This window comes from Schistocerca piceifrons, chromosome 8 (assembly GCF_021461385.2).
Source record: "Schistocerca piceifrons isolate TAMUIC-IGC-003096 chromosome 8, iqSchPice1.1, whole genome shotgun sequence".
Taxonomy (NCBI): domain Eukaryota; kingdom Metazoa; phylum Arthropoda; class Insecta; order Orthoptera; family Acrididae; genus Schistocerca; species Schistocerca piceifrons.
This window is the reverse complement of record NC_060145.1, coordinates 415,999,020-416,024,147: the sequence shown is the minus strand read 5'-3', so window position 1 is coordinate 416,024,147 and position 25,128 is coordinate 415,999,020. Positions and strand designations below refer to the sequence as shown.

Here is a 25,128-nt window from a genome sequence, read left to right as displayed (position 1 = left end):
TGCAACCAGTGTTTGTCCTTTGGCAGTCATGAAAAGAATAATAGCATGCTGGTCCTGTTTGGATGCACTTGGGTAATAACATTGCCGAAGTTCACTTTTCCACATTTATTGCATTTTTTTTGTCATAAGTCTACTGACTGGTTTGATGCAGCCCGCCACGAATTCCTTTCCAGTGCTAACCTCTTCATCTCAGAGTAGCACTTGCAACCTACGTCCTCTATTTGCTCTACAGTTTTTGCCCTCCACAGCTCCCTCTAGTACCATGGAAGTCATTCCCTCATGTCTTAGCAGATGTCCGATCATCCTGTCCCTTCTCCTTATCAGTGTTTTCCACATATTCCTTTCCTCTCCGACTCTGCATAGAACCTCCTCATTCCTTACCTTATCAGTCCACCTAATTTTCAACATTCGTCTATATCACCACATCTCAAATGCTTCGATTCTCTTCTGTTCCGGTTTATTGCATACCAGTCGGAAAAACATGAATGCCACACTTATCCCCTATATGTCAGTGCTTATATACCAACACAAGTTGTGCTATATTGCATACACACTGCAGTAAAACAGACATTTTTTGATCGCATCTTATATATAGCAGAGTAGGTTACAGGCAATAGGCTGAAGATGTTGGCACATGAGAGCAGAGATTCTTCCTGTGGACTTACAGTAACAGCCCACATTGGGGAATATTGGGTGGTTACATTTATGGACTTTAGGAAGCATGTAATACACAGGAGTATGGGCATTAGGAGAGAGAGAGATTCAGCAGAGGGTTCTGGGATCGACTTAAAGATATGAGGGATGTTGTGGACTGGCAAGACAGCCAATCCACTAGGAGGAAGCCGAAAGGCACGCGTTTAAGCTCACGCAGGCTGGCGTGAGGTCTGGAACAGGTCAGGGATATGAGACTAGCAAAAATAGTACGTATCTGTTGGAATACTTAACTTTAATCCATAATTGGTGAACATCGCTCTTGACAGTACATGTTTTACAGCATCAATAGTAACTGGTAATGGCGCCTTGCTAGGTCGTAGCAAATGACGTAGCTGAAGGCTATGTTAAACTATCGTCTCGGCAAATGAGAGCGTATTTTGTCAGTGAACCATCGCTAGCAAAGTCGGTTGTACAACTGGGGCGAGTGCTAGGAAGTCTCTCTAGACCTGCCGTGTGGCAGCTCTCGGTCTGCAATCACTGATAGTGGCGACACGCGGGTCCGACGTATACTAACGGACCGCGGTCGATTTAAAGGCTACCACCTAGCAAGTGTGGTGTCTGGTGGTGACACCACAAGGGGGGTACTGGAGTTACTGTTGGATTTCTGAATGGGGTCATTGTGGCAGTTTGTAGGTGGACATATCTGACAGATGGTGGAGTCCCTTTTCCAGGCAATTCCTGTAGTTCATAACCAAAGTGATGGAGCTTTTGTCAGCAGGTAGGATTATAAGGCTGGGATAACTTTTTGGAAGTGGATTGTGGTTCTTTCTGTAGATATAAGGTTAGTTTCTATGTTAACAGATATATTGAGTTCCCACATAAACAATTTATTGTCATCATTAAGGTTAGTTTTCAGATAACTAGTATCTGCTGATGGGATGCTACGAAAATGCAATCAGTCTACGAAGGAGACTGCTTACAAAACAGTTGTATGATCAATCTCTAAATACTGCCCAAATGTGTGGGACCCAAACCAGATATGACTAATAGAGGATATTGAACTTCCAGAAAGAAGTGTAGCACAAATGGTCACTAGCTTTTTTTTTTTTTTTTCCATGGGATGGTGTCACAGAAGTGCTGAATTAGCAAGAATATAAACACAAAGTATCCCATGAAAGCACATTTAATGAAGTTTCAAGAATCAGTTTTAAATGGGGAATCCAGCAATACACTACAAACCCACAGATATTGGTCCAGTAGGGATTGTGGAGATAAGAACAGACTAATTACAGCATGCACAGAGGCATTTAACCAATCATTCTTCCTGAACTTCATACCAAATGTAAAAGGAAGAAGCTCTAAAAACTGGTAGAATGGGAAGTACCTTCTGCCATACACTTCAGTATGCTTTTCAGTGTATATAAGTAGATGTGAATGTTGCTAGATTGACACTTTTAAATTATGAGTCCATGTTTCTCCGCCAACACCAAGAGGTTACTGAGTATCTCATGGTACTAATCCTTTCAGTTATGAAACTTTTAAAACCAGTCAATAACAGGATAAAATGATTGAATGTAGCTATGATTACAGCAAATGTCGAGCCAATAATAGTTAGAAAAGGAACCTACAAAAGCAAAAAAGTATCAGAATCTCTCAAATGCTATCAGTAACGAAAATATACTGATGCTGGTTATAAACAACAGAAAATTATTGGGAAGTTTTTAGCAGATGAATCACTCCATAATACAAAACAAACAGTAGAGAACATGTTCAAACTTTTACAAGCTCAACAAGGATTACAGTAGCCATTAATGGTTGAGAGTCTATTTTGAAAACCAAGAACATATCATACTCAACACGAGAGAGTAACTACAGCATTTCAACCAGTCGCTATTACTGCTCCTTAAATAGGCAAACTCGAGGTAGACAAAATTTACTATGCACACTGAAGGACAGAAAGAGAATGACATAGGCTGTCATCTAATATACTGATCTGCAACTGGGTCTGGGGGGGAGAATGATTTTTTCAATAGTGTACAGTATTTTTTTTAATACTTACTCATTCAATGTTCTATGACAAACTGGAACTTTCTTCATCACTAACAGTTAACAATAAGTACAATTGAAACCATTATTTATTAGCTTGGTGCATGTAACAAAGGGGTCTATGGCTCTGAATGTTGACAACTAGTTGAAGTTCCAGTAAGTTAGGTGCACACAAACAAGGCAGTTTGACTGCCTTTCAGCGTAATGCTCACTGAAAAGTGTATAGCTTCAAGGGTATGTTAAAGAAGTAAGTGCACATTAATTTATTTAGAACCTCCTTGCTTTTAATTTTTTGTGGGTATCTGAAACTCCTCATCCCAACAAATATTTCAGCTCCAAATATATTCTTTACTTTCAGTCTCGTACAGCAGGTAATGGAGAGCACTGTGAATGCTTTGCTACTAAAGTGCGCGTCATTTATCTTGGCGGCCGAGTTTAGGTTCGTTCTGCGCATCTGACGTCACAAAACACAGTCAGCCAATGAACAGAGAACGACATTGCCACATCTCGACTGCAGTGCAGAGCATGGACGAGTGTCTTCAGTTTTAGAAACGTTCAATCATAAATAAAGTAATAGAACAAAAGCAATGTCTTGATAGCAGACATTCTTTTATAGAAAGTTTGGAAAAAGCATTTTTTATACCAATTGCTTCATATTCTATTAATTAATTAAACCAAACAAGCAATAAGACTCCTAATTCAGGCGATAGCAAGGAAAGGTGTTTGTATCACTCTCACGAATCGCTTTTTCTCAATAAAGAACAGCGATAATTGTTTATTTCCTATTGTACTTCGACGAAGTGTGAGTAATTCATAGTCATACCAACAGTGTTTGTCAGTATTTTGCGTGACGTGTTATAATCCTCATGGCGCTATGTAGTCACACGTGGTGCGTTAGCGTAACGGTTAAGGTGTTGGGCTGCTATGCGAACGGTTATGAGTTCAAACCTTGTACACTGCTTAATATTTTCATTATTTAAAAACAATATCGAAGTGCCTAACTTCACGAATTATATTCGTTTGAATGCAATTTTTTTAAATTTCTAGTGCTTTGTCTCTTCATTAACCCTTTCGCTGCTGCAGACACGTGCTCGCCGCATTCCGCGCTGTGCGTGATTTTGTCATCACTGCACTGTTCGCCTGTGCAGACACATAGTGTTCCCACTGCTTTGACACACTTATCATTTGATTTCACAAAAACTATTTGGCCCAAAAATTTGATTTTTACACGTCTTCTTGACTGATACCTTCCCCCCATAGATGACTTAATTTTGTTTCGATGTTCAACGCAGTTATTATGCAGCATTAAATGTAGTAAACCATTGCACGAAATTTTGAAGAGTTTGCAGAGGTAGAAGTCCATAGCGTATACTTTCCGTATGGTCGATTTTAGTTGCCACAATGTTGAGAATGAAATGTGGACAAGATACCTAAATTTCATATAAAATTTACTGTATAACAATATCTCATTTAATTTAAGTACGACATAGGTGTCGTATGTAATATTGAGAAATATTCCGTCTTTCGCGACTGTAATAAAAGTATTATTTACACTGGACGCGTTTGGCTTTATTTTAAAGCACTTCAATCAAGGAAAGGTATGGCACATACACAATGGTACTCATGTTTTCTTTCTTGTTTTTGTTCCACAGTCGCAGTTTTACCAATGGTACTGAAATATATTCCTCTTCTGCAACAGTAATAAGGGGCTTATTTAGACCAGACGCGTTTCTCTCTTTTGAAGCATCTTAAGTGGACAGTATTTTGTCTCCTCCATTGCCAAGTCACCTTTCGTAGTTTTGTGCTGCGGTAACACAATATTCAACGTTTGTGTTGGCAAATCAGTGTTTTAGCAAATAAATGATGTTTGTGTGTGCCACACACAAAAATTATATTTGACATAGCTCAGAGCACTTCACTGATAGACGGTATATTCAAGTCCTAATGTTTTTGTAAGTCCACAGTTTTGTTTAATGTATTTTGTCTACTTCCTTTTGATTGATTGAAGTGCTTTAAAATAAAGCCAAACGTGCTCAGTGTAAATAAAACTTTTATTACAGTCACAAAAGGCGGAATATTTCTCAATATTACATACGACACCTATGTGGTACTTAAATGAGCTATTGTTATACAGTAAATTTTATATGAAATTTAGGTATCTTGTCCACATTTCATTCTCAACATTGTGGCAACTAAAATCGACCATACGGAAAGTATACTCTATGGACTTCTACCTCTGCAAACTCTTCAAAATTTCGTGCAGTGGTTTACTACAGTTAATGCTGCATAATAACTGCGTTGAACATCGAAACAAAATTAAGTCATTTATGGGGGGAAGGTATCACTCAAGAAGATGTGTAAAAATCTAATTTTTGGGCCAAATAGTTTTTGTGGAATCGATTGATAAGAGTGTCAAAGCAGTCGGAACACGATGTGTCTGCACAGGCGAGCAGTGCAGTGACAAAATCGCGCATGGCGCGGAAGGCAGGGAGCACGTCTTTGTAGCAGCGAAAGGGTTAATGCGGCCGTGGTGGCTTTACTTCATGAACTGCGCGCTCCCCCCTAAACGTAAGTTTGCGAACTATGCTATACTATGGCGCTGCTTCTATTGGCGCGTGCGTCGTGTGCAACTGGCAACGCAGCAATCTCCCGCGTCTGGGCGGGCATGTGCGAGCCGCCAAGATAAAAGAATTGAACTATAGTTGTGGAAATCTGAAGCGGCCATTGGTTGAAACCATTATTAGAAAACATCAGTGTAGATTATCTGATGTACAAATTGTTGATTTAACTTTAAGACAGGCACTGAAATAATAAGATACATGAGGAAGCAACTGAAATGTTTCATCTATCAGACTTAAGAGTCAAAAGTCTAGAAGTTTTTCAACGCACGACTATAGATTGATGTTCTATGCAAGAAATCTTACACCACACCCAAGTCTGGAAAAATCAAAAGGAAAATGTTACTTTTTCAGTTTATAGCACTCCCACATTGCGTTGTGGGAAAACATCCTCTATCCTTCTAGGTGAGTGTCTAGACTTAAAAAATTCTGAATCACTGATACGCGCATTTCAAATTCTGTATCACAAAGACATAACCTTTAAAGATCCCAAAATATTTGTACTGCAACTGAAAGAGTAATTTTTTTCCATCTGTGAAATACATTTACAGAATAGTAGTTTGGTAAGTCATTGTTAAACATAGTAATTACCACTTATGGCTGTCAAAACTTATTTCTTGTGATTTGTAATTTTGAGCACTTGTAATTTTCAGGCAAATAGTGTAAATGTAAATATGCACACAGGCCTAAATACAGACACTATTCCAAACATAAAGGAAGTTTGATGTTGTCTTTGTACTTCATAATCCAGCTGTCATGTGGGACAGTATGAGAAAGAGAGTATGAGCATATTACTGTCAAGGTTTTGTGTGTATCAGTTTATCATCACCACCACCACCACCACCACCACCACCACCACCACCACCACCACCACCTGGACATCATTTGTGCTTGTTTGAAGCTGTCAAAAGTTGTTTTTTTATTGTAAGTGCTAAGAGTAAAGGAGACCATTCACCTACCGTATTTACTCGAGTCTAAGTCGCACTTTTTTTCCGGTTTTTGTAATCCAAAAGACCACCTGTGGCTTAGAATCGAGTGCAAAGTAAGCGGAAGTTCTGAGAAATGTTGGTAGGTGCCGCCACTGCGTTTTCATACACTGTCCAACGAAGTAAACACAAATTCCGTATTGTTCATCTTCGAATGTAGCAGAATTTCAATGTACTATGAAAATACGACTGGCAAGACTGTTTGGGATGTTTGTCAATATGGCAAACTCTACGTTGTGAATTCTTTCCTACCTGTGACAAGAGATGGTTCCTAATAGGAGCTTTTATGAATTGTGAATCACATGCATTATTCTCTTCACCATAAGAATAATACAAATATAAACATTTTGCCACGTATTCTTTCATGTTTGTTGCTATCTCATTTAAATCCTGTCTGCCTAATAAACTACGAAACTAGAGTGAGACAACAGCAAACGCAGAAGAATATACACATCATGTCATGTTTATATTCGTATTATTCTTATGCCTAATAGTGATACAGTCAGAAATGAAGCATGGCAATTGACTAGATTTTTAAATCTAAGATGACTAATTTCTGTGCAGAATGTAATGTACTAAAGGGGCGTCTGCAAAGATTTTCAAACGGAGCAAACTTTTCGCTAAACTCTCGTTCAGAACATCATACGCAGTCTATTATTTGGTTCTTGTTGATCATTATCAAAGAAAGCAGAAGTGTAAGTAACAACAAATAGCAGTATCTTGCCACTGTTTCGCTAAAGAGATGATTCATCTTTTTGTTTTTTTGGTTTGATATATAAATTGTAAGCGGTGGTAGCGCGCACAAAAGCGAGCCATGCCGCGAGCAGTGACAGCCCTTAAACACTCATTATCAGAATGCGACAAACAATGCACGACACAGTACAGTAATGCATTTTCAGCTTAGAGTGACATAAACCCCTATAACAAAGACAACAACACTTATCAGATCAAAGAAAAATAAGCAATCAATTCAAACCAGATGAAGCAAGTGAAAAAGGCAGGGAACCCATATAAATATGGACGGAGCGCCTGACGCATAGCAATGGCTATTTGGTAAAGCTTAACTGCTAAGCTTACGACTCGAACCAAAGTACTATAGCTGTATCGTCATTCATTCGACCTAAATTGTATCTCATATTACAATGGACCAACTTTGTTTTGATTTGGAGATGTGGCCTAAAACTTTTCTCTCCCCTTGAATTTCGAGTCTCAAATTTCAGGTGCTGCTTAGATTCGAGTAAATACGGTAACAGCAGAGGCATTGGAGTCATTGATAGGCACACACTAAAGATAAAGAAAATTTATTGAGCTGGAGTACACACACACACACACACACACACACACACACACACACACACACACACGCCACCTTTGCCTCTACATTGCGCAGGCTGGACCAAGATTGAGTGTCCAGCCGACACAAGGTAGGGGCACAGGTGTGTGTGTGTGTGTGTGTGTGTGTGTGTGTGTGTGTGTGTGTGTGTGCGCGCGCGCGCGCGACCCTGACCGACGGAAGTGCCACAGCCTGCCTTCACTACTGCCCGGACTTGCCCTATGCATTGGAGATGTCTGAGAACTTCATCCTAGGCACTGACCTTCACTACATTATTTTGTCCTACTTCCAAGTGAACATGGCTTTGATTGTTTCATCATTTTGGCCTTCAGCCTAAGTTAGACTTTTATAACTCCAGTGCTAGTCATGAACTATCCAAACTTGTAGTGGTTAACTTTTTTCTAAAGGAGGAATAGTATTTTGGTTTGAGCACTTTTTAATAAAACTATTGTACACTGTTTACTAAGCGACGTTCTCATTGCGCATCAACTGGTGCAAGACTTAGCAAATGGTGATGAGGAATTTTTCTACGAACCAAAACTTTCAAACATGTTTTATAACCCAGGTGACAGTGTGTGTGTGTGTGTGTGTATGTGTGTCCAGGTGTTGCTCCTACTCCAGAACATGCAACAGGTCATCACCATATCCAACCCAGAGCTGTTCAACTGGCTGCCGTGCACTGACTCCCCGGCAAAAAGATTCAGAGGGGTATTGTTGCTGTTATAGGTGTATGGCCAGAAGATCAAATCCTGAGCAAACTATGTGGCCAAACTGGAACGATGCTTATTGGCACAGGTGTCACAGGGACACCCAGCAGCACATGGTTCTTCCTGGCCTATGCAGGTCTGGAAATTTACAATTTACTACAGCAACTCAAGCCTGAAGTGTAGCCCCAAGCCCTGCTCTACAATCACTTTGAGAGTTTTTAACTACAATATTTTGGCTCATACGTGCACTTTGTGGTGGCCTTCCATAAGTCTTTTAGCTATCACAAGTTTAGCAGACAATCTTACACAAAGTGGACATCAAAATTGGAGGGTTTATCCCTTGACTGTCGTTCTGGTGTGTTAAGTCTCAACGTAAACAGTCCTTTACAACTTGCCTTGTCAAACACATGGTTCTTGTACATTCACCAGATGAAGTGCTTTGTACTGACATACCTGAACCTCAAGGATCTCATGCCAGAGACTTGCCTCCCCATCATTAGGGCTTTCAAGCAATACCCACACTCATCAGCAACATTACACAACCTTTCGCCAATGTTTGTAGACTGCCCCACTTACATGGTCCCAATCCCAGCCACAGCCTGCACTACATTCCGATTTCCCTGTGGCTGCCAACCCTCAACCAGTGTGTTTTGCCCACAGCAGTTATCCTCATCCAGCAAATGTTTTATCACCTAAACATTGCAGCAATGTTATTATTGTTGAGCTAAATGTTATTTCTGCAGCAAGACAGGACACTCGTTGGAAGTTTGCCACAATCTTTCCTCACGATGAATGAAGGTTACATCTGCATAATTGATAGTCTTAATGCTCACAGTGGAAGTTAACTCCATTCCAGAGGAGTTCCAAGTTGATACGAGTTCCTCCATAAATATTGCAAATTTTGGACCCTTATCAACATTTGGGCTCACCTACACAACAAGAAAGGACAATTCATGACTCACATTCAGTATCACTCAACTGTCTTCATGGCATGCACCTTTGTGGTAAACACTGAATGAGCCACCTACAGTCTTGGTTTGGAGCTTTTTAATGCTTTGAACTAGGGAGTGCGCGACTCCATCTACAGCATTCAGCCATCAGGAGCTAGCTCCCATTCAAGGGAACTCTGCTCCATGTATGAGCCAGTTTCTTCTCATCCCAACACCAGCATAATTGGTTTTGAGGCTCATATCACATTCCTTTCAACAGCTACATTCTGCTTCTTCAAGGCCCAGAATGTTCTAATAATGTTCAGAGATAAGCTACAACTGGATCTCTAGTGACTCCAAGAGGAAAGCATTCTCACCACAGTCACCAACAGTTAGTGGGCTACCCTCATCGGTACTGTGGACCTGAATGAGTCACTTTGGATCTGTTGTTACTTCAAAGTTAACTATCGATGCATAGTCTGTCATTGATGCCTACTTGATTCCAAAAGTAGATGACATTATGGTATTATTCTTAGAAGGCAAGATTTTTGCTGAGACTCATTTTCTGGATGATTACCTTCAGCTCTAGACGAGGCATCATGGAACATTCTAGCTATTAACACTCTGAACTATACTGCCATAACAGGCTTATTTTTGGCATTGTCAGTGTCTTAGCTATTTTTCAATGATACTTGGAAGGGGCGATGCAGGATGTACCCGGTACAGCAAACTGTGTGGACAGTATTCTCATCACTGGTAAACATGCTATGCAGTTGGTGGCTACCAATGATGCTCTTTTTTACTGTTGTACAACAACTCAATCTCAAATGTAAAATGAACAAATGCCATTTTTTGTCCCTCAGGTGGAATAACTTGGTTGTGTTCTCAGTGATTCAGGAATACAACCTGCATCACAATACACTGAGGTAAAACAGTCATGGGATCTTCCTAATATTGTGTCGGACCTCCTATTGCTTGGTGGTGCAGCAACTCCATATGGCATGGACTCCACATGTCACTGGCAGCCCTCTGCAGAAATACTGAGCCAGTCTACCTGTATAGCCATCCATAATTGTGAAAGTGTTGTCGGTACATGATTTTGTGCATGAACTGACCTCTCAGTTATGTCCCATGTTGGACAATCTGGGTGGCCAAATCATTTGCCCAAATCGTGCAGGATGTTCTTCAAACTAAATCATGAACAACTGTGGCCTGGTGACATGGTGCACTGTAATCCATAAAAATTCCATCGTTGTTTGGAAACATGAAGTCCATGAATGGCTGCAAATAGTCTCCAAGTAGCCAGACATAACCATTTACAGTCAATGATTGGTTCCACTGGACCAGAGGACTCAGTCCATTCCATGTAAACACAGGCCACACCATTATGAAGCCAACACCAGCTTGCACAGCGCCTTATTGACAATTTGAGTCAATGGCTACATGGAGTCTGCAACACACTTGAACCCTACCAACTGAAATCGGGACTCATCTGACTAAACCACAGTTTATCAGGTGTCTAGTACCCAACTGATATGGTCACAAGCCTAGGACAGGCACTGCAGGTGAATGTGTGCTGTTAGCAAAGGCACTCACATCAGTTGCCTGCTGCCATAGCCCATAAATGCCAGATTTCGTCACACTGTCCTGATGAATACCTTCACCAAATGTCTCACATTGATTCCCGCAGTTATTTCACACAGTGTTGCTTGTCTGTTGGCACTGACAACACTACAGAAGTGCTGCTGCTCTCGATCCTTACGTGAACGCCATCAGGCACTGTGTTGTCTGAGTTGAGAGGTAATGCCCGAAATGTGGTGTTCTCTGGACACTCTTGACACTGCGGACCTCGGAACACTGAATTCACTAATGATTTCCAAAATGGAATGTCCCATGCATCTGGCTCCACCATTCCACGTTCGAAGTCTTTGAACCCCTGTTGTGTGGCCATAATCACGCCGGACACCTTTTCACATGAATCACCTGAATAAAAATTACTGCTCCACCAATGTACTGCCCTTTTATATCTTGTGTATGCGATACTACCACCTTCTGTATATGTGAATGTTGCTATCTCATGACTTTTGTCTCCTCAGTGTATGTTCAAGCAATTCAGCCAACTCAATAATAATTGAAAGTACACGCCACAGCCATAGCAGACAGAATTGCTCCATCAGTTATGATGCAAAAACATGAAGTGGGATTGAACTCGTACCTATAAAAAACCCTTCTAAGATCTCAAGCAAGTCCTGATGCATCCAACATGTACTATGGTCTACAACCCACCGAGACCTTTAATTGTAACAGCTGATGCTTGTGATAACGGCTCGGGTGTGGTGTTATCTTATGAAGTAGAGGGTGTGGAACATCTGTGTGTTCATATACAAGACTCTGACACAGATGCAATGCAATCATAGTCAAGAAATTCCACAATTATGTGTACAGTCAATGTTTCAAGTTACTGACTGGCCACAAACCTGTTTTACCATTATTCAAGACAGACTCCTGTATTCCAACATAAGCCACACATTGCCTCCACAGCTGGGCATTGTTTGCTTTCTTTTTTTTCCCCCTAGCTACTCATATGACTTCAGGTATCACTCAACATGCCAATGCTGACATTCTCTCGAGGTTACCAGTGGGACATGGTAAGCAACTTGATTCAGAATCAAAGGGCTGTCACAACATGGACAAAGGAGTAGAAGAAGCTGTAGCAATGTGATTATTTAGAAACTACTCCATCTCGTGCGCCTAGGGATGTCGATGGATCTGAAACATTGGACTCATCTGTAAGTCCAGGCATTCTGGCACAGGTACCACAAATTCACCCCCATCAATGGATTCTTTTTGTTGCAAGAAGAAAATCGTTGCACCCATGTAATGATCCCATCTGCCTTGCAGCAATGCACCCTGCCCCTTCTACATCAGGGCCATAAGGGAGTTGCTCTCTCCAAGAAGCTGGGCCGTCAATGTACGTATTTGCGAGAGATTGATGCAGCTATTGCCAACATGGTGGCACCATGTGAAACTGGTATAAGCAAACAGACAGCACCCTCTAGCAAATACTTCCTGTGGTTGGATGCCTCAGCGTCCTGGTCGTGACTCCATTTAGACTTTGCAGGCCCCTCACTGGGATATTCTTGGTTGATCATGGTTGATGCAGGAGCCAGATTCCCGTATGTTTCTCGGATGTCTTCAGAGTCCTCAAGACAAAGGCACTGGCCTGGATCTTATCTAAAAAAGGACTTCTGAAAACCATAGTTACAGACAACAGGCCTCAGTTCACAACTTCTGAATTTACCTCTTTTTGTTCTTCCAATGGCATGTCCCCAATACATACAGAGCATTTTCATCTCACAACCAATAGATAAGGGGAAAGCTTTATTCACACGTTCAAGGAAAAAATTAGCAACCATTCCTGTGTTTTTGATGTCTTATTGCTCCACCCCTCAAGATGGCATCAGCCCTGCTGAAAAACTCCACGGGGACAGCACCACGGGTTCAAATTCCCCATCCTCCACGCTATGAGAAATCCATCTCCCTCTCTACAGTCTCAACGCCACCATTATTCTGTCAAAGATGATGCCTGGGCACTGGTTTTCTCCAAAAATAGTCACCAATGTGTCCCGGCAGTAGTAACATATTTATTGGGACAGGCCACGGTGGAAGTATGACTACATGTGGCTCCATTTGTTGCAGGTAAGGCCAAGAAAAACAGCGATGGCTCCTAGCAATGGATTATCATGATCTTTGTTCCTGGATCAGATGTCCTCCCACCCGGAACTTTGGACGATACAGCCCAACTGTTGCAGCCACAGGGTCCACACCATCCAGCCGTTGCCAAAGTCACCTCTTCCCCGGTACAGATACCAACTTTGATGGACATCAAACTGAGCATGTCAGGGTCACCAGTTCCACAGGTGACCAGCGAAGAATCAGCAGGTTTCTCAGCTGTCAAGAACTGCAATAGTCTTTCGTCCTTTGAGGGCAGTGGGGATGCTATGTATGGGTTCCTGCAGACCAGAAACTCTTCTCACAGCAGTGGTCTACTAAATGGCCTAATCTCGAAAGACTTCTAACAGTAGATGGCAGAACTCAACTACGCATCCTGCCTATGCTGACATCTGATGTGCAAGCACCGCCAGAGGTCTCATGCCCTCCGGACCTATTTATCTTCATGGGGCATATGACTTCAAGTAGGTCTTCCAGTATACTATATGGGTTGAGTATTTAGGGTGGGGCAAAGTTGCTCCAAGCTTTGGGCCAGGTGCTTACTGTGCCCACAGTTCAATCAGAGCCTCGATTTGAACCGTTACTACAAACAACGCCATGCTGCACTAGCCAATGTTGACTGATGGAGTCGTCACCGTCTCTGCTTTCACCATTACTGGATGGCCAAAACTTGTTATCTGCCATCAACCTTCAGTACGTTATTTTATGCTACTTCAAGTGAACACTGATTTTGAATGTTTCATTATTTTAGCCTTTAGCCTAAGTTGGATTTTTATAAATCTACTGCTAATCACGAACTATCACACTTGTAATGGTTCACGAACTATCACACTTGTAATGGTTAACTTTTTTCCAAAGGAGTAGTATTTTGGTTTATCTATTTTTCACTAAAACTGTATTAAATTGTTTACCTGGTCTGTGTACCCATCGCACTTCAATCAGCACAAGACTTAGCACCTTACATAGTTGCTCTTACATTGTATGCGGCACAAAAATATACATGTATATTTGGAACACTATATGAAGATTTTCCCTTTCTTTGACAATCAAGAGGACTAACTGTAAATGCTTTAAAAGTATTTTGTTTATTGCTTATAGTTCTGAACAATTTGCAAAGAATGTTGTTGATTAAAAAAATGTTGATTTCTGCATGAAATGTTAGTTATCTTCAGATTGTTTTCAATCTGCAATGAGCAGTTAGCGAATTAATGAAAGTACAGAAAAGACAGTGCAGAAAAATGTAGTTAAACAATTCTACCTCTAAAGCCATAATCTGTAAACAATTGTGAAGTGCATGGCAGAGAGTACTTAGCATGGTACACATGTCAGGGCACCTTCTTGCTCCAGTTACATATGGACTAAGTAAAGAATGACTGCTTAAATGTCTCTGTGTAAATTGTAATCAGTCTAATCTCATCTTCAAGTTCTCTATGTGAGTGATATGTAGGGGGCTGAATAACAATTTTTTAAATTTTGTAAGTGGGCTTTCAATGGATAATTTCATCTATCTTCAAGAGTCTGCCAATGCAAGTTTTCTACATTTCCATGATACTCTCCAATTAGTCAAATAAACATATGAAAATTTGTACTACCCTTCTTTGTATATCTTCAGTCTCCCCTATTAGTCCTGTTCAGTATGTGTTCCATACACTCGAGCAATGTTCTAAGATATGGCGCACAAATGATATGTAAATAATCTTCTTTGTACACCGACAGCAATTTCCAAGTGTCCTGGGAGTGAACTGAAATCTGCCACTGGCTTTGCCTACAACTGATCCTACGTACTTATTCCATTTCATATCCCTACAAATTCAGCATTACACAAAACATTCAATGCAGTTCATTTTTATTCTTTGTCCTACTTATGTTAAGTTCTTTTTTTCCTTTTCACTCTGGTATTTTTCATACTTTTTCTTGTTTTCCTTTCCTCTCCTCAGTCTACTTTGTACATGTTTCCTCTTCCTTTCTATTCTGAAATCCTTTCATCTGCAAAAACTTTTTCCCTAAAACTTCTCTCGCATTGTTCTTACCTCTCTCACATTGTTTCCACTTCTCTTTCAATGTTTCTACTCCTCCTCGTATTGTTCCCACTACTTTTATGCTGTTACTTGGTACATCTTCACTGACCTCTAGGCTCCAACTGGTTGAGTACTTTTGCTGTAAGTATTTGTAAGGTATGTTTGGTTAAACTGCTGTCTATTCTACACAAACAACCAAAGAATAACATCGTATCTTTCTCATTGCTTCTGTAGTACTTTATATGTTCTCATTAATGATATGGTTATAATAGAGGGAAACATTCCACGTAGGAAATATATATCTAAAAACAAAGATGATGTGACTTACCAAATGAAAGTGCTGGCAGGTCGACAGATACACAAACAAACACAAACATACACACAAAATTCAAGCTTTCGCAACAAACTGTTGCCTCATCAGGGAAGAGGTAAGGAGAGGGAAAGACGAAAGGATGTGGGTTTTAAGGGAGAGGGTAAGGAGTCATTCCAATCCCGGGAGCGGAAAGACTTACCTTAGGGGGAAAAAAGGACGGGTATACACTCGCACACACACACATATCCATCCACACATATACAGACACAAGCAGACATATTTTTAAATATGTCTGCTTGTGTCTGTATATTTTTAAATATGTCTGCTTGTGTCTGTGTATGTGTGGATGGATATGTGTGTGTGTGCGAGTGTATACCCGTCCTTTTTTCCCACTAAGGTAAGTCTTTCCGCTCCTGGGATTGGAATGACTCCTTACTCTCTCCCTTAAAACCCACATCCTTTCGTCTTTCCCTCTCCTTCCCTCTTTCCTGATGAGGCAACAGTTTGTTGCGAAAGCTTGAATTTTGTGTGTATGTTTGTGTTTGTTTGTGTGTCTGTCGACCTGCCAGCACTTTCATTTGGTAAGTCACATCATCTTTGTTTTTAGATTTATATGTTCTCATATATATTTTAACCTCACTTCACCATTTTGTCAATTTTTTCCTCATAATTCTTCTTTCCAATAATCATATTTTAATCAACTAATAATTTAATATTATGTGTTCACTTGCATACAGACATTCTGGTTTCAGCCTTGTATTATAGTGCTGTATGTTAAGGTTAAGCATTTCTGTTGTTGCAAATACTCCTTGCGAAAACATACTTTATTATTTCCAAAGTTCTGTATTCTATCCTCTATAGCAGATTTCTCTTAATTGAATTATATTTCTTACATATTTCACCTTTTCTGTTCGAGCAATATATATAACAACAAATTTCTGAAATGCGTTTATTTGTAAAAAAAAAAAAAAGAAAAAGTGTCAATGTCTGTGCTGAATCATTTCCTTTCATCCTGAAAATCTTTTATTATTATTGGCTCTGAACACTATGGGACTCAACATCTGTGGTCATCAGTCCCCTAAAACTTAGAACTACTTAAACCTAACTAACCTAAGGACATCACACACATCCATGCCCGAGGCAGGATTCGAACCTGCGACCGTAGCGGTCACGCAGTTCCAGACTGACGCGCCTAGAACCGTACGTCCACACCGGCCGGCTATTATTATTATTATTATTGTTATTAGTGTGATCTGGAGCAATGATTTTTCATACCATATTTCTCACACAGTGGTGACAATGGGTAATGGTGGGGAAAAAAGGGACAAAAAGTACTATATTATTTACGATCAAAAAAATTTTGTACACTTAATTATATTTAATTGCTTCACAAGAAAATAATAATATCGAATGCAAGTTTAGGGACAATTTGTACTCACCCCAAAATGACATGAATACGGCAAAGAAGACTGTTGTAGGATTGTCAAAAAGATACGTTATTCGAGCATGAAGACATGTTTCTGTAAGATTCCAGAAACTACAGAAGTAGTCACACAGAGGACACATGGTGATGTTTAGTTGACTGTTACAGATGTCTTCACTGGAAGAAGAACCACAAATGTTTCTTAACAGTTACCATGTTACAACAATCTTAGTGCAACTCACTTTTCATTTTCTCTGTATGAATATTAAATTTTACTTCTGAATGACAGCAGCTATTCTGTAGTTGTTTTAATACACCTCAGAGATTAACAATGATTTGCTTTCACTTCCAAACTTTTTAAAATGATGCAAAAGCATGCAAGATACATGAAGTGCTCTGAAATGATGCATAATAATAATAATAATAATAATAATAATAATGTTTATTTGTCCATGATAATTTTACAGTCTTGGACATCGTCAATTTTTTGTACAATTATATCAATATCATGTCATTCCAAGAATGAATATTTACATCAAGTAGCACATTGTATATCATTCCATGCAATAATGTTATAAACACATTAGCACATTAAATATATCACTCCATACATATAATGATTATATACATCAATTAGTCAATTATAACAATACCACCACTAATATACTGCAGTATGTAAAAGAATAAACTAACAGTACTGCAGCTCAAAATTCTTTTAATGAGTATAAACATCTATCTATTGACAAATTTTTCAACTTGCCCTTGAAAAGATTGCCTTGGAGTTGCTTTATATTTTTTTGGCAACTTATTATAGAATTGTCTCCCAGTTAAATATGGACTGTGGTCTGTAGCTTTCTTGTTAGTCCAAATCCTATGATAGTCACTTTTGGCTCGGGTACTGTAATTATTGGTGTCACTGTTCTTTACACTATTTTCCTCATTCTCTTTTACAAACATTATGGTCTTAAATACATACAATGACTACACAGTCAGTAATTTATAATTATTAAAATAGTCCCTAGAGGACTGGCATTTGCTTATATTAGCAATTATCCTAACTGCTCTATTTTGAAGCCTGAAAATGCGATCCATATAGACAGTGGGTGCCCCACCCCAGACCTCGATCCCATATTGCAGATGTGAGTGTATTAACCCATAATACACTTGTTTAAGGACAAGGGGAGCTACTATATTTGTGAGATGTTTTAGTAAGTAAATATTACTAGAAACCTTTTTGCAGGTGGTGCTAATATGCTCTTTCCAAGTGAGATGTTCGTTTCAACTGTAGAAAGTGATTGAGTATGAGTATTATTAAAATGTAGCAAGAACTTTATTACTACAGCCTTGTCCTTATTCAGTGTAAGCTTATTCACTATTAGATATTCTGTGATCATTTCTAAGTTCTCTTTGTTGCTTTGGAATGCTGCCCACTCTGTACAGCCCCAGCTAATAAAAGATGTATCATCAGCATCGTTCACTAGTTTGGAGTTTTGCGGCCATGTTATATCATTAATATATACTATAAACAAGAATGGTCCAAGTATACTTCCTTGGGGAACTCCACAGTTGAGAGTTCTGTATGCTGACTTTAGTGTTTGGATCTTACTTTCATTCTTATAATTTAGTTTTGTGCACTGTCTTCTATCACGGAGATAAGAACTTAGTAATTTTAGAGCTACTGCTCTTATTCCGTAATTTTCTAACTTGGATAACAGTACTGCACGATTCACAGAATCGAATGCTTTAGACAGATCAAGGAAAGTCCCTATAACTTTGTTTCCTTCATCCAGCCTGTTCAGTAGTTCATGGAAAAAAGTTGCTAATGCTGTTATTGTAGATTGTCCTTTTCGAAACCCATGTTGTGTTTTGTTTAATAGTTTGTATTTACAGAAGAAGGGTTCCATTTGATCTAGAATTATTCTTTCAAGCAGCTTGCCAAGTGTTGAAGTCAAAGAGATTGGCCGGTAATTATTTATGTCAGTGAGAGCCCCCTTTTTACACACTGGTTGTATCTCAGTGATTTTTAAAAGCTCTGGAAAGGTCCCCTGGCCAACTGAACTGTTAATTAGATATGTTATTGGTTTTATTAACTCATTTTTGCATTCTTTAAGTAGTGTGGAACGATATGTCATCCCACCCACTAGATGATTTTACTTTGAGTTTTGAGAATTGTCTAGAGTGAAAAATAGCCCACAGTTGCACTAAATTATGTTTATTTTAAACATTGGCCATGGTTTCAGCTATAATAATATAGCCTTCTTCAGAAGTCATATACAATAATAAATGAAAAATGCCGCTGGGCTAAGACATTTTTCATTTATTACTGTGTATGACTTCTGAAAGAGTATATATTATTATAGCTGAAACCATGGTCAAGGTTTAAAATAAATATAATTTAGTGCAACTGTGGGCTGTTTTTCATTCAAGACTGTGTAGTTTTGGAATGAGAACAGGGAAGGTGCTGGATGGGTGAGGACAATGATTAACGAAGTTTGAGGAGAAGAGGGTTACGGTAACATAGGATATATTACAGGGAAAGTTCCCATCTGTGCAGTTGAGAAAAGCTTGTGGTGTTGGGAAGGATCCATATGGCATAGGCTGTGAAGAAGTCATTAAAATGAAGGATGTCATTCTCACCAACACAGTGCTGCAAAACCATATCAACCAAGCCCAAACTACCTTGGAGTTCATTCTCTCCATCCACAAAATTCTCCTGCTATGCAGTTCCAAATTTCTGGAACCCATAACACACAACGAAACTCTTGCCCTCCTGGAACCATGCAAGATGCACGCCACCGCCTCAAAATGTTCTCCACCTTGTTCACTTCCTACTCCTGCCTTGACGTACCATTGTCCATCACCTCTACAAAACCTCCAAACTTACCCCCCCCCCCCCGACCACCGTCACCTCATAGCTGACACACCCTTCTTCCACACTTAGTACACTTACCCCACCCTCTGAAACTTCCTCCCACCACCACAAAGAATCCAGAACCTAATCAGACCTGTAACACAGTCATGAACCTTTCCTCCAGAAGCCTCAGCCCCACAGAAATATCAGCCCCTTCAAAAGGCCTCACCTTTTGCCCCACTTCCAAATTCAAACATGCAGGACTTTTTGAAGACGTTCTCTCCTTCTCCCGGTCCCTACAGTGGAAACACTTTTTCACCACCAACCCTACCAATCAGACTCAACCTGCCTAACTCAGTTCACTCTTCCATCCAACCATGATCCACCCCCCATTGCCTCCAAATCACAACCAGTTAACTTCCCAGAATTTCTTAACTTCGAACCTTGCCCCACCATCATTCCACAAATCCCTCAACATGCAAACAAATTCTACATCCTCAGAAAGAACCGCAGTCCACCATCTAAAAAGTGATCCTGACCTTATAATCCGACCTGTGGGCAAAGGCTCCACACCAATGTTCTTTTGAACCGCAAGGATTACCTGGCAGAAGGACTCCTCCACCAGCTGTTGGATACTTCCTCCTACAAACTTTGCCACAGTGACCCCATTCCAGAAATCAAAAAGGATCTTCAGTCACTCCTCAAATCCTTAGGCCCATCCCAGAATCCCTCCTCGGAGTCCATCTCTCTGTTCACCCCACCAATCCCTGTACTCCCACCTTCTACATGCTTCCTAAAGTTCATAAACCCAGTCACCCAGGACGCCCCATTGTGGCCGGTTACTGTGCCCCCACTGAGAGAATCTCTGCTCTCATAGACCAACACCCTCAACTTATTAGCCAGAACCTACACCCCTATATAAAACATACCAACCATTTCATCCACCGACTCTCCACAGTTCCTGTCCCTTTACCAAACAGTGCCCCGTTTGTCACTATTGATGCCATCTCCCTTTACACTAACACCCCTAATGCCCATGGCTTTACTGCTATTGAACAATACCTTTCCAAACACCCAACAAATTCCAAACCAACGATCTCCTTCCTAGTCGCCATACTCAACTATATCCTCATGCACAATTACTTCTCCTTTGAAGGCATTACCTACAAACAAATCTGGGATATGGCTATAGGCAACCGCATGGCACCATTCTATGCCAACCTATTCATGGGCAATCTAGAGGAATCTTTCATAAATACTTAGATTCCTAAACTCTTCACCTGGTTCAGATTCACTGATAACATCTTTGCGATCTGGACTGAGGGTGAGGACACCCTATCCGCATTCCTCCAGAACATCAACAACTCCTCCCCCATTTGCTTCATCTAGTCCTATTCAACGCAACAAGCCATGTTCTTAGATGTTGACCTCCACCTGAAAGATGGCTATATCAGTACCTCCGTCCATATCAAACCTACTAACCACCAGCAATACCTCCACTTCGACGGCTGCCACCCGTTCCATACAAAGAAGTCCCTTCCATACAGTCTAGCCACTCATGGTCATCGCATCTAGAGTGGCGAGCAGTCCTTCTTGAAATATACCAAGGGTCTTATTGAAGCCTTCACAGACCATAATTATGCACCCAATCTTGTACAAAAACAAATCTTCTGTGCCTGATCTTTCCAGTCCCCCACCACCTCCCAAAGTCCCACTGTCTGGCCACAGAGGAGCATTCCCCTCGTAACTCAGTACCACCCAGGATTGGAGGGAGTGAATTAACTTATCTGCCGGTGTTTCAACTACCTCTCATCGTGACCTGAAATGAGAAATGTCCTGCCAACTACCCTTCCCACCCCTTCCACAGTGGTATTCCACCCCTTCTACAGTGGTATTCCATGGTCCACCGAACCTACACAATATACTCGTCCATCCCTACACAACCCCTGCTCCCAATACCTTACCTTGGCTCATACCCCTGTAATAGATCTAGATGCAAGACCTGTCTCATACATTCTCCCACCACCACCTGCTTCAGTCCAGTCAGAAACATCATGTATCCTATCAAAGGTACGACTACCTGTGAAACCAGTCATGTGATCTACAAGTTAAGCTGTAACCACTGTGCTGCATTCTTTGTGGGTATGACAACTAACAACCTGGCTGTCCGCATAAATAACCACTGACAAACTGTGACCAAGAAACAAGTGTATCATCCTGTAGCTGAGCACGCTGCCAAATATGAAATCTTTCATTTCAATGAATGCTTCACAGCCTGTGCCATAAGGATCCTTTCCACCAACACCAGCTTTTCTGAATTGCGCATGTGGGAACTTTCCCTGTAATACATCCTATGTTCCCATAACCCTCTTGGCCTCAACCTTCATTAATCATTGTCCTCACCCATCCAGCTCCTTCGCTGTTCCCATTCCAGCACTACACAACCCTCATTCCACCATCGCACCAAGTCTTTTTACCTCTCTCCTTTTCTGCTAGTTCTCCCCTCCTATCCTCTGCCCTCCGTCTAACCTGCTGCACTTCACTGTCCATCACCCCTAGCTTACTATCCCTCCCCCTCTCCTCCCCAGCCTCCCACCTAGTTGGCACTCCCATCAAGCTCTGGTGTTGCTTCTCGCAGTGTAGCTACAGTTGCCTGAGACTGCAGCCGTGTGTGGTGTGTGTTGTCTATTTTTGACGAAGGCCTTACTGGCCGAAAGCTTTATTTGTGACAGTCTTTTTGTTGTGCCTATCTGCAACTCAGCATCTCCGCTATATGGTGAGTAACAACTTTCCTTTTCATAATATTGTTAATAATAATAATAATATGACTTGTTAGAAATACATTAAAGAAATATTTTTGCAGTAAGTGTAAGAATGGAACAGGAATATATAGTAAAATGTTAGGAAGACTGCAAGAGATTAAATGAGCATTTACAGTTGAACTACGATTTTACGTTCTCAGACTACATGTTTTTCACAATTCTATGTCACAAATACATAGCCCCGGTGAAAAACCCATAAGATCAATGCTAAGAATTCCCTGATGTTATGTTTCTTCTTAGTAAGATTTACCTGAGTATACTACTCATCCCATTTTCTTCCTACTGACATTTAATGTGACTGAACGAGTTATAAGTAGCAGGAAAGAAAGGCGGTTTGCACCCTATGAGGCGGCAGAGTTAAAGGAATATTTAGGCCATTGAACAGAGGGGAGACGCGAGAGCGGAAATGCTGATGTAATCCACAATTGGCGTTGCCAACACAACTTGCAACGTTTAGCTTCATTGTGCAATGATCATGGGTTGACTACGTTTCACACCTTAGACACATAAATACTTAAATACGTGGAAATACAGATACATACGAAGATATATTGCTTGATTTTCTATGTTACATGATTGTACATCATATTTTACTATGTATATCATGAGATTATCCTTGGAAGTATAAAATAACTTTTCTAACATAATTTGTATAGTATTCCTGAAGGCTTGTATTTCATGTAAGTGGTGGCTGATTTTAGTCCCATGTTCATGTAGAGACCTGTTTAAAGAGTGACATTTGATGCCTTTCTTTATGTGGGTCACTGTTTGCAAGATGTGTTCACATGGAACAGTCAAGATTCCCATAGATTTAAACAACTTAGTACAGCAAGTTCTCTTGCCATGTTTTGTTATAATTCACATAGCTCTTTTTTGTAGCTCAAAAACTGTACATTCTGATCATTTGTTCCACACAATGTTATGCTGTAACCAATTATAGAATTAAAATATATGAAATACACACTTAAGCTGCTGGAGACTGAATTCATTACTTTAAGTGCATAGAATGCTGAAGCTAATCACTTCCTGTAGGCAGTAATACTCTCAGTCTACTTCAGTTGTAAGTCAGCATGCATCCCTCGAGATTTTATTCTTCATACACCTTCTATTAGGTTGGCTCGTTGATTGGAATAAGGGACTAAACAGTGATGTCATCAGTCCCTCAGTCAAGGGTTCACTCGTCCATATATATGGCAGAACCAGTAATGTACTTTGATGAGAAAAGAACGTAGGAGTGGTAAAAGTGAGGTACTGTAGGCAATACTGATGCCAGAACTGAAAAATGATTTACGGGGAAGTTGAGGTATACGAATTGGATTGGTACATTGGTTAGAGTAATGAAGCGAGAAATCTCTCCAGCATTTGACCTCATCAACCTGAGTAAGGGCGAAGAGAGGTATACAGCAAAGAATGTCTTCTATTCAAGAGATCCAGAACAGTAAAAGCAGAAAGGCTAAAAATGTAATGGAAATCAGATGGAAAGTCAACAATAAATTGAGACGAAATAATTAAGTCCACACTTGGGCATTAGCCAGGACCCTTGCATGAAAATCTGTACCGCTCCCAATCCATCACAGGCAAAGCATAAAGAGGAGGATAGATCTACTAATCAACAAAGTGCTACTTCTAAAATGGGAAATTACAGCAGAAGAAAGGACGAATGGCACAGGCAGCAAGCAAATGAGGAGGAGTTAGGGGTCCCCCTGGCCCAGCATGTGGCAAGAGATGCAACCATCACCCCCTTCCTCCTCCGATTAAAACATTATACTTGAGAATAAAAACCACTGCCACAGAGGAAGCGAAGAATCAGTTCAATTGTCTATTAGTTGCCCACCAACATTAAAGGGAAGGAACTCAGGCGGCCAGGCTTAGCAAGGAGGGCCAGAAGGAGGGAGCATTAATCAGGAGATGAGTAATTGTCAGTACGGCTCCACAACTGTGGCTTGTTACTTAAAATAAAACTGTGGGTCAGTCTGGTATGATCAATGTGGAGGGGCCATACAACAGTGAGTTCCTTCCAGGAGGAATGTAATGAGGAGTGCAACACAGCAGTAGTAGTCTGACCACCTGGCAGCGGCATGAAGGCGACAGGATCAGTAACAAGGAAGTGATAACATCAGCGGAAAGTGATCACTGTCACAAAGGCCACTACGAAGTGACCGAAGTAGCAAAGTCGTGAGACGGGGGAAGAGAATGTTAGATTTACAACTGTAAAGGTGCCATGGGTGGCACTGAAGTGGGTAGGAGTACCATCATTGGTTGATAAAAAGCTGCTTAAGTAGATGGCCCCTACCAGATGAAGTGGTACATCCCCACAGGAGGAGGGAGAGGGGAGGTGTTCGTATTAAAATCCTCAAGTAGGAGAAAAGGGGATGAAAGTTGTTGGAATAAGGTGGTAACTCAGTGTAAGTACCTGGCCTGCCTTGAGGTAAGTAAATGTTGTAAATGTTGCAAGTGGTGAGCGTTGAGATCATTTGCTCCTGCACCACAATTGCTTCCAATGCATCTGAAAGGGAATCCACTCACTGACAATGAATATTTCCATCGAAAGTAGTTTGAAGATCTTTCTGTGTCAAAAGATAATTATTTACAGTTGTATTTATCAAGTCAAAATTTGTCTTACTGCAAGATCTTTGGCTGTGCAGAGTGGTTGTTGTTTCACATCTCTGTCCAAAGAGTGCAGTACTGTCCATGTT

General features: G+C 40.6%; 1 protein-coding gene across 4 annotated transcripts in view; it reads right to left on the bottom strand.

Moving 5' to 3' along the window:
* The window catches only part of LOC124711854 (anoctamin-1-like), a 138,858-nt gene that overhangs the window by 50,027 nt on the left and 63,703 nt on the right, over window positions 1-25,128 (bottom strand). For all 4 annotated transcript variants that reach the window (XR_007005535.1, XM_047242081.1, XM_047242082.1 and 1 more), the window contains one exon: window positions 16,776-16,936. Coding sequence is in view for 3 of the 4 variants with exons in the window: in XM_047242081.1 (XP_047098037.1) it covers window positions 16,776-16,936 (161 nt within the window). In the remaining variant the exon portion in view is untranslated. The remainder of the gene's footprint in view (window positions 1-16,775; window positions 16,937-25,128) is intronic.